The sequence below is a fragment of the Chroicocephalus ridibundus genome, chromosome 7, assembly GCF_963924245.1.
Source record: "Chroicocephalus ridibundus chromosome 7, bChrRid1.1, whole genome shotgun sequence".
NCBI classification, from domain to species: domain Eukaryota; kingdom Metazoa; phylum Chordata; class Aves; order Charadriiformes; family Laridae; genus Chroicocephalus; species Chroicocephalus ridibundus.
In genome coordinates this window covers 28,149,225-28,167,287 of record NC_086290.1, presented here as the reverse complement: position 1 = coordinate 28,167,287, position 18,063 = coordinate 28,149,225, and the positions used below count along the sequence as shown (strand labels likewise).

The window sequence follows — 18,063 nt, the reverse complement described above, 5'->3', positions numbered from 1 at the left end:
GCAGGCTATGCAGCTATGCGTACCTGAACATCTGTGTGCCATGGCCAGAGGGGAACTCTGTGTGATTGGGGAAATAGATCTTCTTAAACAAACAAAAGAGGGTTTAAAGCTGCTTCAGTTTACAAACTTTTTTTGTGTATTGAGAGCTATACAATTCTCTTCTTTTTTTTTCTTTAAAAAAAAACCCACCATCTTTTGGACTTTTAGTGTATAGTGGTTTTTTTTACTCTGACTTTTCTCTTTGTGGGAGGAGTCTTTATGTGGTCTTTGCTAAGTGACAGATGCTAGAGACTAAAGAAAGATGCACAAACTGTGAAATGCATGCAAACTTGTCCATCTTGAGGGAATGGTGCGCAAACACGTCAGTCTTGGGGGAGGAAGTTCTGGGGTTTGGTTTATTTTCCTTTAGTTTGTACGTTGTTCCAGAGATTCAAAATGCCTTCAAGCTCTGGAGCAATATACAGACCCAGGAAGTACCAAAACAAAAGCCAAAATTCATCATCTTTAATACCTCTTACATCCTTCACTGCTGGCTTCTTTTGCTTAAGAGTGTCCAGTGACAAACTGGCCCCTCTTGCTCTCTGTCCCTGGCAAATGTGGAGAAAGAGCATAAGTTCTGGTCCTCACCTCTGGATAACATTGAACCCCTTTGTTTTGCAGAAGCATTTCCGCCAACGTTTCTTACCAGACCTGAATCTATCACTACTTTTGTGGGCAAAAGTGCCAAGTTCCTGTGTACTGTTTCGGGCACTCCAGTCATCGACGTCGCCTGGCAGAAAGATGGCACGACCATTTCACCTTCGGACCGCCACAAGATCTCCAAAGTGGAAAATAAACACGTGTTAGAAATTTCCCTTCTCACCACCAGTGACAGAGGGGTTTACACTTGCAAAGCTTCCAACAAGTTTGGGGCTGACATTTGCCAGGCTGAAATGGTCATTATAGACAAACCCCACTTCATTAAAGTTTTGCAGTCAGTGCAGTCAGCAGTCAATAAAAAAATACGTCTTGAATGTCAGGTAGACGAAGACAGGAAAGTAACAGTAGGGTGGACAAAGGATGGAAACAAAATCCCCCCAGGCAAAGATTATAAGATTTTCTTTGAAGACAAAATAGCCTCACTTGAGATTCCTCTGGCTAAGCTCAAGGATTCAGGCCATTATGTGTGCACTGCCTCAAACGAGGCAGGAAGCAGCTCCTCTTCTGCCAGCGTCACAGTCAGAGGTAAGATAGTCCTATGCCCCCTTTACCTTTGCTCTTCTTGGGTTCCTATTTCTTCTTTTTCAGACAAAAGACTTATTTGGGCTCAAATCACACTGTGAACTCTTTTTAGACCTGCCATCAGGTCCATTCACTTCTTGCTTGTTTCCCCTGCTGCCTTCGGGTGCTCTGTGTGTTGCTTCAATATTTCTTTCACCAGCCAGATCCAAGAATTGCTCCTGCATGCAGGGGAGAGATGGATGGAGAGGACAAGAGAAACCACAAGAATTGCAGCTCAGCCAAGATTATGTTGATCTTTTCTGAAGTCATGCTTTATTCTTGCACTAGAAACCAATCTTTCAAAGCTATGTATTTCAGCCTTCTTTCCTTTTCTCATTTCCGTTTCCCCTTTTCCCTTTTCTTCCCCTTTTTTTCCCTTTCTTCCCCTTTCTTCCCTTTCCTTCCCATTCCTTCCCATTTCTAGAACCACCATCCTTTGTGAAGAAGGTCGATCCATCTTATTTACTGACCCCAGGCGACTCTGCACGCCTTCAGTGCAAAATCAAAGGGTCTCCTGAAATCCAGGTTACTTGGTTCAAGAACAATAAGGAAGTTCGTGAAAGCAACACACACAGGATGTCCTTTGTCAATTCTGTGGCTGTGTTAGATATTTTGGAGATGAAAGTTGATGACAGTGGGAGCTACTCATGTGAAGCTGTAAATGAGGTTGGAAGTGACAGCTGCACCACCGAAGTAGTTGTCAAAGGTCTGTTCTTGCTGCTGCCAGTCCATTCTTGAGAAAAATATTCCCTTTTTTTCTTTTTTTTTTTTTTCTTGGTTGACTAATTCTTTCTCGCTGCTTTTATAGAACCTCCGTCTTTCATCCGAACACTTGAACCAGCAGAGGTAGTGAAGGGAACAAACACCGTTCTTCAGTGTGAGATTGCTGGCACTGGACCGTTTGAGATTAGCTGGTACAAAGACAAGAAACAGATTCGCAGTAGTAAAAAATACAGGTTGACCTCTCAGAAAACTGTTATTTCTCTGGAGGTGTCCTCATTTAACAGTGCGGATGTCGGTGAATACGAGTGTGTGGTAGCTAACGAAGTTGGGAAATGCATATGCAGTGCAACGTACATCTTGAAAGGTCAGTGGGAAAGAGAAAACTTCACTTACTGAAGGGATTGGCAAGAACCTCTTATTTCTTAGAATGTCTTTTCTTCAGATTTGTGGGTGGCTAGGGAGGGTGGAGAGGGAGAGTATCTTCTTATTCTCTTAAAGTGCTGTGTATATCTTAACTCTTATGTGGCGTCAAACCTGTGAATTTGAAAGATGTTAATCTTAAAGGGCCGTGCATTAGCTCCCAGCTGGGGAATGCAGCTCTTCTCCTTGCCTGCTCTTTAGCTGAATTGCGCCATGTACTGCATATACTGTCTCATGCAACTGTCTGTAAGCAGCAGATTTAATGGGATGGTGTGGCAGCAAATGAGTATTTCTTCTCGTCTCTTTTCTTTGAACCAGAACCACCGTCTTTTGTTAAGAAAATCGAAAATGTGACAGCTCTGGCTGGAGATAGCGTTACATTACAGGCTGTGGTGAAAGGGTCAGAGCCTATTTCTGTGATGTGGATGAAGGGCAAAGACGTTATTCAGGATGATAACAAAGTGAGAGTGACATTTGAACACGGTCTAGCAACACTGCAAATTACTGGTGTCCAGCTGAGCTCTGGTGGCAAATACACCTGCGTGGCTGAGAATGATGCAGGCAGTCAGTCCTGCTTTGGTGAACTAGCAGTGAAAGGTCAGTGGAGTAGTGCTGTGACTCCCACATTGTCTCTCACCTGAGAGGAAGAACAGTTTCCTTTTGTCCTTAACACCAGTTGTTTAATTCTGTTGTAGAACCTGCCAAAATCATTGAAAAAGCTGAAATCATCCAGGTAACAGCAGGGGAACCAGCCATTTTGGAGTACACTGTCACAGGCACTCCAGAGCTAAAAACCAAATGGTTCAAGGATGGAAGGCCACTACCTGCCAGCAAAAAATATAGGATCAGCTTTAAAAATAACATTGCCCAGCTCAAGTTTTATGCCACTGAAATGCAGGACAGTGGCGAATACACCTTTGAGATATCAAATGATGTGGGCATCAGCTCCTGTACTACCAGCTTCACTGTGCTAGGTTGGTACTGACTCTTTGCAAAGAGCCTTGCTACTCTGCTCTGAGCCCAACAGAGCCAGAAGCAGAACTGCATGCCTGTTTTGCTCATGTGTTGGTTTCTTTCGTTTTTTTCACTCTCAACAGATCGCACTCTCCCTCCCTTCTTTACTAAACCACTGAAGAATATCGACAGCATCATTAGCACCTCGTGCCGCCTAGACTGCAAAATTTCAGGCTCTCTTCCAATGACGGTGTCTTGGTTTAAGCAGGACACTGAGATCACTTCAAGTGCCAAGTACACAGTACACTTTGCAGAAGGCTCTGCATCTTTGGAAATAAAACACCTAGATGCAAGTGACGCTGGGGTCTACGTTTGCAGAGCCACAAACTCTGCTGGTAGCAAAGACAGCAGTAGCACTTTGTTTATAAAAGGTTTGGCAATTTGTTTCACATTTCTTGGAGTTTTACTTCTCACGTGATAATAGTTTTCTTCCCCAAAGTGCAGGCCATGTGTCTTACTCTTGACAACTGTTTTCTTTCAACGCAATCTAGAGCCACCCAGCTTCACTGTAGAACCAGAGTCCCAAGATGTACTACCTGCATCAACTGTACGTTTCAAAGGCACATTTAAAGGCACAACACCACTGACGGTGAAATGGTTTAAAGGTGATACTGAACTGGTGACAGGAGGAGCCTGCTACATTATGACAGAAGCATTAGCAAGTTACTTGGAGCTTTATGCGGTCAAACCAACAGACTCAGGAAAATACACCTGCAAAGTCTCCAATGTAGCTGGTTCAGTAACATGCAGTGCAAACTTGTTTGTAAAAGGTTTGCATTCTTACTCTCTTTTAAACTTTCAGCTGCTGGATTGACCCAGTGGCACTCTTTCTTACCTTCTTTGTCCTGAACACTCTTCTTAAATCCACAGAACCTGCTGCCTTCAAGGAGAAGCTAGAGCCAACCCATCTGGTAAAGAAAGGTGGATATGCTGAGCTGACCTGTGAAGTCACTGGTACTCCTGAGATTAAAATCACATGGTTCAAGGATGATAGAGAGCTAAAAGAGAGTGACAAATACAGGATGTCTTTTGCAAAATCCTTGGCAATACTCCGTCTTACAGAGGTTGAGACTGAAGACAGTGGGGAATACATTTGCGAGGCCAAAAATGATGCTGGAAAAGATATTTGCAGTAGCATTGTTACAATCAAAGGTGTGTGTGACATCCAGCCACCCACTTTGTCTCTTTAAACTCAGCGCAGTTTTGCAGACTTCATAAGTATGATTAATACAAACTGCACTCTCTCTTTTGCACTGTAGAGTCACCTTATTTTAGCAAGGAGTTTCAATCCATGGAAGTCTTGAAGGATTCTGATGTGGTTTTGGAGTGCGAGGTGCTTGGCACACCTCCCTTTGAAGTGTTTTGGGTGAAAGATGATAAACCCGTGCGGAGCAGTAAGAAGCACAGAATAAGCATTGAGAAATCATTGATTAGCCTCCACATTTTCAGGTTTGATGCTTCTGATGTTGGCGAGTATCAGTGTAGAGTAACAAACGATGTCGGGAGCTGCCTCTGCAGTTCAGAGGTCACACTGAAAGGTTAGTGCAAGATGCAGAACACCCCTAGCATGCTCTTATCCCAGTGTGGTTTCCATGCCACACTGTCGTGCACCAGACCCGTACTTACAAAGCCACTTTCTTCCTGCCAGAACCCCCACAGTTCTTGAAGAGGATAGAAAACATTAGTTCCCTTCGAGGGGGCACGGTCGTGTTTCAGGCTGCTATTAAAGGCTCCTTGCCCATCACTGTCTCCTGGCTGAAAGACAATGACGAAGTGATTGAAGACAACAATATCAAAATGACCTTTGTGAACAATGTTGCCACTCTTCTGGTGAGGTCTATTGAACTGAAACATGATGGGAAATATTTTTGTCAGGCTAAAAATGAGGCGGGAATTCAGAGGTGTTCTGCTCTGCTGACTGTCAAAGGTTGGTCCTGCCCTGAGAGCTTGCAGTGATCTCAGAGAGCTTCCTTGTGATTTTCACAGATGCCCTTAACATTCTGTCTCCTTCTTTACAACAGAACCTGCTACAATCGTGGACAAGGCCGTGTCAATAGATGTGACTGAGGGAGACCCAGCAACCTTGCAGTGTAAATTTTCAGGAACCAAAGATATTACAGCCAAATGGTTCAAAGATGGCAAGGAACTGACGTTAGGCCCAAAATATAAGATCAGTGTTACAGACACCGTATCAGTCCTAAAGGTGCTTCACGCAGAAAAGAAAGATAGTGGGGAATACATTTTTGAGGTTCACAATGATGTTGGGAGCAGCAGCTGTTCTGCCAGTATTAACGTCCTAGGTGTGTACGGTCTCTCTTTTGTCATTGTTTTTACATACAAAATCTTTTCTCCTGAGCTGACATTTGCCACAGTCAAGGTTGAATTTCATGCTTTTTCTTTTTACTCTGTCTTGTGTAGATCTCATTATACCACCTAAATTCACCAAAAAGCTCAAGAAAATGGACAGCATTAAGGGGTCTTTTGTCCACCTGGAATGCATAGTGTCTGGTTCACATCCTATAAGTATCCAGTGGTACAAGGACGGCCAAGAATTAACAGCAAGTGAAAAGCACAAATATTCTTTCCATGATAACACCGCATTTCTAGAAATCAATAAACTGGAAGGCACAGACAGTGGCTCTTACACCTGTGAAGCGACAAATAAGGCAGGAAGCAACCAATGCAGCGGGTTCTTAACAGTCAAAGGTTTGAACTCCTCCTTTCTCTTCTGTTAGGTGTCTCATTCAAAATTTCGAATTCCCTTGTCTCAGAGTAATCCTCTTTCTTCCTTTTTACCTGTTATAGAACCACCATATTTTGTGGAAAAACCCCAGTCCCAAGAGGTTGTGCCCAATTCTAGGGTTCAGTTCAAAGCACTGGTGAAAGGCTCTACTCCTCTGCAGATAAAGTGGTTTAAAGACAGCCAGGAGCTCCTCTCTGGAGCCAATCGATCTGTCTGGAAGGACGACACATCTAGTGTACTGGAGCTATTCTCAGCTAGGACATCTGACTCCGGGAACTACACTTGTCAAATAAGCAATGATGTGGGGACTGCAACTTGCAAAGCAGCTCTGTTTGTAAAAGGTGTGCAACCCAATGTTCTTCTCACCTTTGTGGCTCTGATTTTTCTGTGAAATTTGGGGGGAAGGAGTAGGAAACCCTTGTATTTCTTTAAATCACCTTGAATATTATAAAGCCCCATTTTTTTCTGTCCACCTTCTAGAGCCTCCCAGATTTATTCAGATGCCAACTTCTGTAGTAGCTTTGCGTGAAGGACAGTCCACCACTTTTGAGTGCCAGGTAGTAGGCACACCAGAGATCCACATCACATGGTACCTGGATGGGAATGAAGTGACTGACCAAGCTAAGTATGGCATCTCCTTCGTAGACGGTTTAGCCACTTTGAAAGTCACTCAAGCCAGCGTGTCAGATAGTGGGATTTATGTTTGTGAAGCCCACAATGATGCAGGTAGTGAGAGCTGCAGCATCGAGCTGAAAGTAAAAGGTTGGTTTTGAACATCTTTTTATCATGCTGCATAGCTGGGGTGATGGCGCAGGGGAGACTACTTCTCCCCTCCAAACCGTTCAACATTACTATCTACTTTTCCCTCATTCCTCTTTGTAGAGCCTCCAACATTTGTTCGAGAGTTGAGACCCACCGAGGTAGTGAAGGGTTTGGAGGCCACACTTGAGTGTGAGGTGACTGGTACTCCTCCATTTGAGGTGAAGTGGCTGAAGAACAACAAGGAGATGTTCAGCAGCAAGAAATATGCCATCTCCACCAAAGAATCAGTATTTACTCTTAATGTGACTAACTGTGATGTTGCAGACGTTGGTGAATATCAGTGTATTATATCAAATGAAGGCGGGAGCTGTTCTTGCAGCACAAGGCTCAGCTTGAAAGGTCAGTCCTCTAGGAAGGATAATGCAAACATTACATCCCCTAGCTAAACTGTAGTGACTAGGATGACTCTATATGATCTCTCTTTCCCCTCTTCCCTTTTCATGACTTCTCTTCCAAACAATGAACAAAACCTCACACCACAGAACCACCGTCCTTTGTCAAGAAGCTGGAGAACATCACTAGCATTTTGAAAGGAACTGCAGTCTTCCAGTGCGTTGTAGCAGGCGCTCAACCCTTATCTGTGTCATGGATAAAAGATGAGAAAATACTAGAAGACGATGAGCACCACCATATTACCTTTGAGAACAGCGTGGCCACACTGAAGCTTACCAATGTTGATCTCAGCCACAGAGGGAGATACACCTGCCAGGCAAAGAATGAGTCTGGCGTGGAGAAGTGCTTTGCTTTGCTTTTTGTACAAGGTGTGTACAAGGTGTGACCCTTGAAGCTCATCCTTGATGAGTACTTGGAAAGTCAGTCCTTTATCTGTGTAGCTAACTGCCATTTTTATACACTTTATACCTCAGAGCCTGCACAAATCATAGAAAAGGCTAAATCACTTAAAGTCACTGAAAGAGACCCTGTGACTTTGGAGTGTACTGTGGCTGGAACACCAGAGCTCCGAATAAGATGGTACAAAGATGGCAAACAGCTCCTGCCCAGTAGATACTACACAATGAGCTTTGAAAACAACGTGGCCAGTTTCAGGATCGAACCTGTATCAAAGGAGGATAGCGGTACATACAGTTTTAAGGTTGAAAATGACTTCGGAAGTAGCACCTGTGAAGCTGTTCTGACTGTGCTAGGTTTGTATTGTCATTTGGCAAATTCGCCAATCCAGCAGGGAGGGAATGAAAAAATTATAACCTCTGTTTGTGAAAGATAGGCAAGAAAGTAACCAGTGTGTTTTTGCCATTTTTTGTGTTGGGCAGATCAATCAATTCCTCCTGCATTTATCAAAAAGCTAACCAAAAAGGATACCATTCTGGGATCTTCTATCCAAATGGAGTGCAAAGTTTCTGGATCACTCCCCATTACTGCAAAATGGTTTAAGGATGGCAAAGAAATAACTGACAGTGCAAAATATAGAAGCCTGTGCCATGAGAACACTGTGTCACTCGAGATTGCTAATCTAGAACTGGCAGACAGTGCAAATTACACATGCAGTGTCTTTAATGTTGCCGGGAATGATTCTTGCAGTGCTGTCCTGACTGTGAAAGGTTTGAAACTCTTACTACTTCTTATTTGTGATAGATGCTGGGAAAATATCTTAAATCTTATGCTAACACAACACTCTTATAACTCTTAATATTAATGCTGAAAACTTGGTCTTCATGCTTACCTCACTAATTTTCTTCATTCTTAGACATTTCTGAAGTAACTGAATATTTCTTTGTCTTAAAAACTGCAGAGCCACCAAGCTTCTTAGTAAAACCTGAAAGCCAGCAAGCCATCCCAGATTCCACAGTGGAGTTTAAGGCCACACTAAAAGGAACACCACCCTTTACAGTAAAGTGGTTCAAAGAAGACTTAGAACTTGTATCTGGTCCAACTTGTTTCATTGGGATTGAAGGGTCAACTGGGTTCTTAACCCTCTATTCAGTGGATGCTTCTAGGAGTGGGCACTACACTTGCCACGTTTCAAATGACGTTGGCAGTGACTCTTGCACTACAACATTGATGGTAACAGGTGTGCACTCGTTCTTGTTGTGTTGCAGTCTTCTTGTCTATTTCTTTTCTTTCCTCTTTCCCAAACACACCTCAGTGATCTTTGATACTCTGCCAAGTGAATTCCCCACCCTGTGTTTGCAACCCACAGTTGTTTGGCTCTTTCCCTCCTCTTTTCTTTCCAGTATTGATTCATACCTTCCTGACCCCACTTTTCTGGTTTTTTAGAACCACCCAAGTTTGCTAAGAAGCTAGAGGCGGCGAAAGTAGTCAAGCAGGGTGACTCAGCCCGGCTTGAGTGCAAAGTAAGTGGATCTCCAGAGATGAAAGTAGTGTGGTTCAGAAATGACCATGAAATTGTTGCCAGTGAAAAATTCCGGACATCATTCATTGACTCCGTGGCTGTGCTTGAAATGAATCACCTCAGTACTGATGAGAGCGGTGACTACATCTGTGAAGCTCACAACCCCGCCGGCAAGGCCAGCTGTAGCACCAAGGTCACAGTGAAAGGTTAGCCACCCTCGTGTTCTCTGACTACATCCTATTGCTCCCTGGTGGTTTTATCCCTTGGAAATCCACAGGATGGTGAGATTAATTTCTTTTTTCAGGACTGCCTTTTTCTTCATGTCATATTTGTTTCTTGATACCCCCTCACCCCCTCTGCCAGGGCCTGAACAAGAGAGGTTATTCTCAATGCAGATGAGTCCTAAGCTAGGTGTTCCCTAGTTCTATGATTGTCAATGTCCAAGACAGATCACAGTGGGAATTGTTATATCAAGGAGCTGAAATGTGAAGAAAAATAGCAGACCCAAACTGATCAGTGTCAGCTTTACACTCTGTATTTGAGACTACTACCTGCTAAATGAGGCCTGTACCCTCTCTGCCAAGGGTCACCCCTCTGTTTACCTTTTCTATAGAGGAGCTAAGAGCTCTGAATGCTCGCATACCTGCAAGATCATTTCATGATGTGCCCAGAAAATGAGGAAAGTCCTTGCCCATTCTGTCGATTTTCTCAGCAATCTTGTTGTGTAGAAGCTGGCATTAGTAAACTGGTTTTGGTCAAATAACTCCAGACTCCTTTCTAAAAATGTTCCTTTCTTCCTTTGTTAGAACCTCCTGTCTTTAGCAGGAAGCCCTCTCCAGTAGACATGCTGAGAGGAACTGAGGTTAGCCTGGAATGTGAGATTTCAGGAACACCACCATTTGACGTTACCTGGTACAAAGACAGGAGACAAATCCGCAGTAGTAAGAAGTACAAAGTTACAGCCAAAAACTACCATACAAGTGTTCGCATTCTTAATGTTGAAGCTGCAGATGTTGGCGAATATCAGTGCAAAGCACAGAACGACGTAGGAAGTGACACTTGCTTTTGCACTGTGAAGCTGAAAGGTAAAGTATTGGCATGTATGCCTTCTACAGTGCTCCCAATGGCACTGCATTGCTCTTCTTTACATAAACGCTGTGAGTTGTTACTATAACTACATATTTCTTCTTCAGAACCACCAAAATTCTTGACTAAAATAAACAGCATGACTGTTGTGGTTGGTGAACCAGTGGAGTTACAAGCAAGAGTGGAGGGCTCCCCGCCAATTTCTGTGCAGTGGCTTAAAGACAAAGAGGAAATTATTAGAGAAAGCGAGAACACGAAGATCACATTTATAGAAAATATTGCAACTTTACAACTTGTGCGCACAGAGACAAGCAGTGCTGGAAAATACATCTGTCAGATCACAAATGATGCTGGAAGTCGCGAGTGCATGGCTACCTTAACTATTTTAGGTTGGTAAAAAGCACAAGTTCATAAGAGATTTTTTTAAAGTTAGGAACTTGGCTATTTACTGTCAGCTGTATGCTTTGCTTATGCTACTGGGTTCAAAACAATCAAAACAGAGAACCCTTGTGTCCCCAGGAAGCAGTAGTCAGGTTCCCTATTTCCAGTTGTCCAGGGATAGGGGTGAAAGGAACCACAGCCCTCTACACTGTGATGGGTGACTGGATTTCTAAGTTGTGTCTTCTGCTCACACCTGCTTGGAGAGGGACAGACAATTGCATTTCTCTCCGAGGAATTTAAAAGTATTTTTACTTCATTTTGGAGAGCATCTGAAATCCCCATTTTAGGGTAGAATAAAGGGTGGAAAAATCAGAGCTGAAAAAATTCCCTGACCCAACAAATGGTGGTATCCTTAATATCAAATGTGTAAGCCCCATCTCAGAGTGCTATAATACTTAGAGGTAGTACCAATCAAATCCTATTTTCACCATACATGTTACCCATCTCTCCTTCCAGAGCCTGCAGTCATTGTAGAGAAAGCAGAGCCAATGAGAGTTACTATAGGAGACGCCTGTACTTTGGAGTGCAAAGTGGCAGGCACACCAGAGCTTTCCACTGGGTGGTTCAAGGATGGCAAAGAGCTGACCAGCAGCCAAAAATACAGAATTACTTTCGTCAATAAAGTATCTACACTTAAAATTATGGATGCAGAAAAGGAAGATGGTGGATTGTACACTTTCGCAGTGCAGAATGACGTGGGGAAAAGCAGTTGCACAGCATCGGTTGATGTTTTAGGTTGGTTGGGTTGCTTGTCTTCTATCTTTTACAAAAACTTTCTTTTGGTCATGTTCTCTTTCCTCTCTTCCATTCCTTCCCTCCTTTTTTCTCTAACTATGGATTTATTATGTTTTGTTATGCAGATCGAATCATTCCTCCTTCTTTCACAAGAAAACTAAAGGAAACCCCTTGTGTCCTGGGTTCCTCAGCATTGCTGGAATGCAAAGTGTCGGGTTCACCTCCTATTTCTGTTGCCTGGTTCCAAAATGGACATAAGTTAGTCAATGGGGAAAAACACCAAATCTCCTTTTCAGATAACCTATGTGTTTTAGAAGTGAATTCACTGAGCAACTCAGATACTGGAACTTACACCTGCAAAGCTACCAACATAGCTGGTTCAGATGAATGCAGTGCTGTATTGACCGTACAAGGTCAGTATACGGGGGGTCAGGAAGCTCTCTGAGCTATTCTTTTCTCTTTCTCTCTTGAAATTGCCTTTGGTCTTTTGTAAATATACTCAGGGGAAATTACTTACCGGAAAATAAAGATTTTGTTCTCTGCTTTCACAAGGTATGTGGAAATGCCAGGGTTATGCTCTAGCAACCTGTTTGATCTCTCTTTTTCTCTTGTGTGTTTAGAACCACCTTCTTTTGAGAGGACACCAGAGCCTCTGGATGTCTTGCCAGGCACAAGCATCACTTTTACATGTGTTATCAGAGGAACCCCTCCTTTTAAGGTGAACTGGTTTAAAGGGGCCAATGAGCTTGTGCCAGGGGACAAATGCAATATCTACTTGGAGGACTCCATCGCGGAGCTTGAATTATTTGATGTAACTCCTCTCCAAAGTGGAGAGTACACTTGTCTAGTGACTAATGATGCTGGCAGGGCAAATTGTACAACACACCTTACAGTAAAAGGTTTGTAAAAATTGTGTCTCTCTATTTACCTTAAAATATTGTTTCCTTCCTTCCATTTCTCGTGCTGTGCTCAATATTTGTGACTTCTTATCCTTCATTAGAGCCAGCTGTCTTTGTGAAGAAACTGAGCGATCAGTATGTGGAGCCTGGCAAGCCCATCATCTTGGAGGGCACTTACACAGGCAGCCTCCCCATCTCTGTGACATGGAAGAAGAACGGCTACACCATCTCTCAATCTCAGAAGTGTAGCATCACCACCACAGAGAAATCCTGCATCCTGGAAATAGTTGACAGCACCAAAGAAGATGCAGGAGAATATACCTGCCATGTTGAAAATGAGGCAGGAAGAGATGTTTGTGAGGCTGTAGTGTCTACCCTAGGTGTGTGCTCCCTTTACTTCTTTTTCTTGCCTGTTCTTCCAAGTGTATGCTTTCCAAGGCCTGGCACTATAATGAGCCTATCTAATTGCTTCTCTTTTTTAGAACCTCCCTATTTTGTTACACACTTGGAACCTCTTGAGGTGTCAGTCGGGGATTATACAACATTGCAATGTCATGTTGCTGGAACACCAGAAATCACTGTGTCTTGGTATAAAGGTGACACAAAACTCAGGTCTACTCCTGAGTACAAAGTGTTCTTTAAAGACAATGTTGCTACACTAATTTTCAACAAAGTGGTTAGCAATGACAGTGGAGAATATACCTGCAAGGCAGAAAACAGTGTAGGAACTGCATCTACAAAGGCTCTCTTAACAGTTCAAGGTGATGATTTTATATTAGCTTACTACAAATTCTTTTGCTCTTGCAAAACTATAAAAAAATTGCTTCCTGGGGCATATTTATCCTTTACTTGCTTTCTTCTAGAGCGCAAACGACCACCTTCCTTTGCAAGAAAATTAAAGGACATCGAGCACCCTGTCGGTTTACCCCTTAAACTTATGTGTCGGCTCAATGGCTCAGAGCCCATTACTGTGACTTGGCATAAAGATGGTGTGCTGCTAAGTGATGACCACAACGTGCACACATCCTTTGTAGATAATGTTGCAGTGCTGCAGCTGGTGCGAACTGAGTTGAATCATACCGGGCAGTACTCCTGCACAGCCACCAACGCTGTGGGCACTGCCACCTCAAGTGCTCGGCTCACAGTGGCAGGTGTGTTGGCTTACAAAAATTCTGCCTGGATTACAGGCTCCCCCTTCCCATTTCCTGCATGCAATTGTATCTGTGTGTCGGATTAGCATTTGCTTGAGTTATGAGTATTAAAATGTTTTCTTGTGTTTCTAGAACCCAAGCAAGCACCTGTCTTTGACACCAAACCAGAATCTATTGATGTGCCTTTTGGAGAAAGTGCTGACTTTGAATGCCATGTTACTGGAGCCCAGCCAATGCACATCACCTGGTCCAAGGATGGTCGGGAGATCCGAACTGGAGGAAACTTCAATATTACTTTTGTAGCCAACACAGCTCACCTTCGAGTGCTCAGAGTGGGTAAAGGAGACTCTGGCCAATATACTTGCCAAGCTAGTAACGAAGCTGGGAAAGACTTTTGCTCAGCCCAACTCAGTGTCAAAGGTATTAAGATTAAGTCACCTTCATTGGTGTGTTTTCTTTCTCTTGGGCAAAGAGACCTCTTTGTTACTGAGTCTCATCTTCCACGCTTTTCAGTTTGGAAATATACAGAAAGTAGCTTTCCAGATGGCAGACATACATCATGTGTTGACCTTCTTCTAGCATACTGTATGACAGTAGAAGCCTTGTGCGCCTGCAAAATCTCCAAAGGGAAAGGTCCCTTTGTGCAGCTGTTTGTATGGAGAGTTGCGCTCACCCTGCTTTTTACTCTGTCATTAGTGCTTAAACTACAGTCACAGTGGTATTCACACATAGCAATTATTATATGGAAAATGGTGATACGGTAAATAAAATTACCTTGCATTTGTAGGCCAGCATTAGTTACTCTTTCAAATTTGCTAAAGATTTCAATTGGAGTTGTAAATTGCTGATTTAATCTAGACTATGAATCACTTAAGTTCTTCGTGCAGAAATACGCTTTAAAGGTGTGTAAGCAAGTGAAACTCTCCCTACCGTGTTTCTGCTGCTCCTGGGGGTGAAGGGCTTGTCAAATCCTTCATGCTGGCCTGGGGATATTTTCACTCCTCGAAGGTAAGAGCAAAATTTCCCCTGGGTGGAGCAATTGTCCTTCATGTGTTTTTTACAGCTCCAATTGTCTGATACAGCAGGCTCCTGAGTTGGCAGAACATAGTTTTAGTTGTTGTCTTTGCCTTCTTTTCTCCTTCTTGCGTCTTTCCTTGAGAGAAAACTCTGGTTGGGGCGACAGCCAGCTGCTGTAGCAAGCTTACTTTCTTGTGCCCCGATCCTCTTGTGCTCCCCATAACTCTTGCTCAGCACTGAAGATTTCACATGGCAAGCAAGTATACTGTCACTCCCTACATACTTCTTCTGTTCTGCAGAACCTCCCAAGTTCATCAAGAAGCCAGAAGCTTTGCGGTTCGTGAAGCAGGGAGACACAGTTCAACTTGAATGTAAAATCAGTGGCACGCCAGAGATCAGAATCACATGGTACAAAAATGATCAGGCACTCCAGGCGAGCGACAGGCTCCACACGTCCTTTGTAGACTCCGTGGCAATGCTAACCATCTTGGGTGCCAACACTGAAGATGCCGGTGATTACATATGTGAAGCCCATAACTCTGCCGGCACAGCCAGCTGCAGTGCTTCAGTCACAGTGAAAGGTTAGCAGCATGGATCCACACACCACCTGAATCCCTGGCTTCTGGGCCCACTCCCAGCTGCCCATCCCCCTGGACAGGGAGCTGCTGCTATGGCAGTTGGTGGCTGCTGGGGCAGTGTCTCTCCAGCTGCTCTCACAGTCAAACGCTGCTGTGTTTAAGCTGTGGAGACCAGGCAGGAAATAGTGGTGGGTGTCCAGCACTGTGCAGCCATTCCCTTGTCTCCCCATTTCAGTCAATTAGGAGATGAATAAGGCAAGCTTGTCAAGTCACAAGGGAAGCACAGACTAGATGGAGCACCAGCCATGGTGAGGGAGCTGGGCATACTTTGCAACCATCCCTCTGCCTCCTCTTTATATACTGTGATCCTGGCAGGAATGAAATTTAAGACGGAAGAGGAGGCTTGTTGCTGAGCCTTACTGATGATAGCTTTCATGACTAGAACGAGGCAGGAAAAGCTGGAATGTGGTCCTGGAGAGAGAGGAGAGTGGATTTTGGGGAGGGGCACTGGGCACTGACTCCAAACAGGTGCAGAAGTGTCACATTTTCTGCCCTTGGGACTCTGAGAGCTGGGATGGCTTGCTGAGAGATGCCGGGAGCTCAGCATTTTTTAGAGGTGAGGCCACATATTTGGAAGCTAAATATGGGCTTACAAGAATAAGTGTAGGCCCCCTTCCTGAATATGTTGCCTGCTGCTACTATCCAGAAACCCACCCAGGGAAGCAGGCTCACACATTGTGATGTGATTCTTCTTTTATAGAACCACCTGTTTTTAGCAAGGTGCCAAGCCCTGTGGACACACTTAAAGGCTCAGATGTTATCCTTCAGTGTGAGATAGCAGGCACTCCACCCTTTGAGGTGGCTTGGTTCAAGGATCGGAGGCAGGTCAGGAGCAGCAAGAAGTTCAAGGTGACAGCAAAGCACTCCATTGCCAGTCTTCATATTCTCAACCTGGAATCTCAAGATACTGGAGAATATCAGTGCAAAGCTATGAATGAAGTGGGAAGCGACACGTGCACCTGTCCAGTGAAATTCAAAGGTTTGTATGCTAAAGAATCAACAGCATCGCCACTCTCTTTTCTTGATCTCCTGGCTGTCTCTCTTCCAAGCAGGCATGCAAGATTAACCCTCCTCTGCCTCCTTGTTTTTGCCATCAGAACCCCCACGCTTTGCCAAGAAGCTGAGTGACACTGCAATATTCATCGGGGAGCCAACAGCCCTGCAGGCAGTGGTGGAAGGATCCCCACCAATTTCTGTTGTCTGGCTCAAGGACAAGGGAGAAGTTATTAGAGAGAGTGAAAATGTCCAAATGTGGTTTATGGACAACATTGCAACTCTTGAGATTGCCAGTGCAGTGGGAGCTGATGTTGGGAAGTACATCTGCCAGATCAAAAATGATGCTGGTATGCGGGAGTGCTCTGCCTTTTTACAAGTCCTAGGTGGGTATAGCCTGCTTCACAGGTACTATATCTTACAACTTGCTCAATTGCGACTACCAGCCTTTGTTTTCTGCTTCTATCCTGTGCTCACTGGTTTGTGGGTAGATTTCCTCATGACACACTGACCCCTCCCTTCCTATTTCAGAACCGGCAGTCATCTTAGAGAAGACAGAGCCAATCACAGTAATGGCTGGCAATCCTTTTACCTTGGAGTGCAAAGTAGGAGGAACACCTGAACTTATCACTAAGTGGTACAAAGACGGCAGAGAACTAAGGAGTGACCGCAAATACCAAATTACCTTTTTCAACAATATATCCACTTTGAAAGTCTTTTCTGCAGACAGGGGTGACAGGGGCCTGTATACTTTTGAGGTGCAAAATGAGGTGGGGGACAGCAGTTGCACTACTTCCGTTGATGTTTCAGGTCAGCTCTATGTCTCTGTTGTTCACGCTTCTCTTTAAAGGAAGCTTTTTTTTTCCCCTTTTCCTACCCCGTTAAAAAACCTCAACATTTTTCTTGCCGTTCTTCTGTCCTGTCCTACTTAGATCGTCTTGTTCCTCCTTCATTCTCAAGAAAACTAAAGGAAACAAATGGGGTACTGGGATCCTCAGTGCTTCTGGAGTGCAAAGTGTCAGGCACATCCCCCATATCTGTGGCCTGGTTTCAGGATGGAAATGAGATTGTTAGCGGAGAAAAATATGAAATCTCATTCTTGGATAATGTTTGTGCTTTGAAGCTGAATGCCCTGGATGTCACAGATACAGGGCCGTATACCTGTGTGGCAGCCAATGTGGCTGGATCTGATGAATGCAGTGCCTTCTTGACTGTACAAGGTCAGTGGAAGTATACTACAGCCCCTTCAACAAAATTCTTCCCTCTTCTCTTTCTTCCCTCTGGTTTCCCATGGCTTCTTTTTTTTTTCTTTTTCTTTTTTTTTTCTTTCTGTTCCCTCCCTCTTTCTCTCTTTTTTTGGACTCAAACCTCTTTCAGTTTTCCTTCCCCACAGACTCTCCTATTAACATCTTTCTCCTCTTCACTTCTTTGCATGATCCTTAGAACCACCTTCTTTTGTGAAGACACCTGATCCCCAGGAAGTTTTGCCCGGATCAAGTGTGACATTCACCAGCTACATCAAGGGTAGTACTCCCTTCAAAGTGACCTGGTTCCGAGGCATCAGGGAGCTGGTGCCAGACAGCAACTGCTTCATCTCTCTGGACGAGTCTGTGGCACAGCTGCAGCTCTACAATGTGGAGCCAGGCCAGAGCGGGGACTATGCCTGCATGGTCACAAATGATGCTGGCAGTGCCTCATGCACAACCCAACTCTTTGTGAAAGGTGTGTTTGTGTGTGTGCGTGTACGCACAGGTCTCTTCCTTCACGCTCTGCCTGCAGCCCTGCCACATCTGTCCCTCTCACTATCGAT

At 44.2% G+C, this 18,063-nt stretch overlaps 1 protein-coding gene across 4 annotated transcripts in view; it reads left to right on the top strand.

Annotated features, from left to right (window-relative positions):
• TTN (titin) overlaps window positions 1-18,063 on the top strand; it is a 244,001-nt gene that overhangs the window by 55,363 nt on the left and 170,575 nt on the right. The window contains exons 47-63 of one of the 4 annotated variants that reach the window (XM_063341961.1): window positions 661-1,224; window positions 9,218-9,499; window positions 10,100-10,378; window positions 10,487-10,768; window positions 11,277-11,555; window positions 11,681-11,968; window positions 12,176-12,454; window positions 12,556-12,834; window positions 12,937-13,215; window positions 13,318-13,605; window positions 13,738-14,025; window positions 14,922-15,203; window positions 15,961-16,239; window positions 16,358-16,639; window positions 16,785-17,063; window positions 17,186-17,473; window positions 17,697-17,975. The exons of 2 other annotated variants lie outside the window; for them this stretch is intronic. In XM_063341961.1, the coding sequence (XP_063198031.1) occupies window positions 661-1,224; window positions 9,218-9,499; window positions 10,100-10,378; window positions 10,487-10,768; window positions 11,277-11,555; window positions 11,681-11,968; window positions 12,176-12,454; window positions 12,556-12,834; window positions 12,937-13,215; window positions 13,318-13,605; window positions 13,738-14,025; window positions 14,922-15,203; window positions 15,961-16,239; window positions 16,358-16,639; window positions 16,785-17,063; window positions 17,186-17,473; window positions 17,697-17,975 (5,076 nt within the window). The remainder of the gene's footprint in view (window positions 1-660; window positions 1,225-9,217; window positions 9,500-10,099; window positions 10,379-10,486; window positions 10,769-11,276; window positions 11,556-11,680; window positions 11,969-12,175; window positions 12,455-12,555; window positions 12,835-12,936; window positions 13,216-13,317; window positions 13,606-13,737; window positions 14,026-14,921; window positions 15,204-15,960; window positions 16,240-16,357; window positions 16,640-16,784; window positions 17,064-17,185; window positions 17,474-17,696; window positions 17,976-18,063) is intronic. One more of the 4 variants, XM_063341959.1, reaches the window with a different exon arrangement.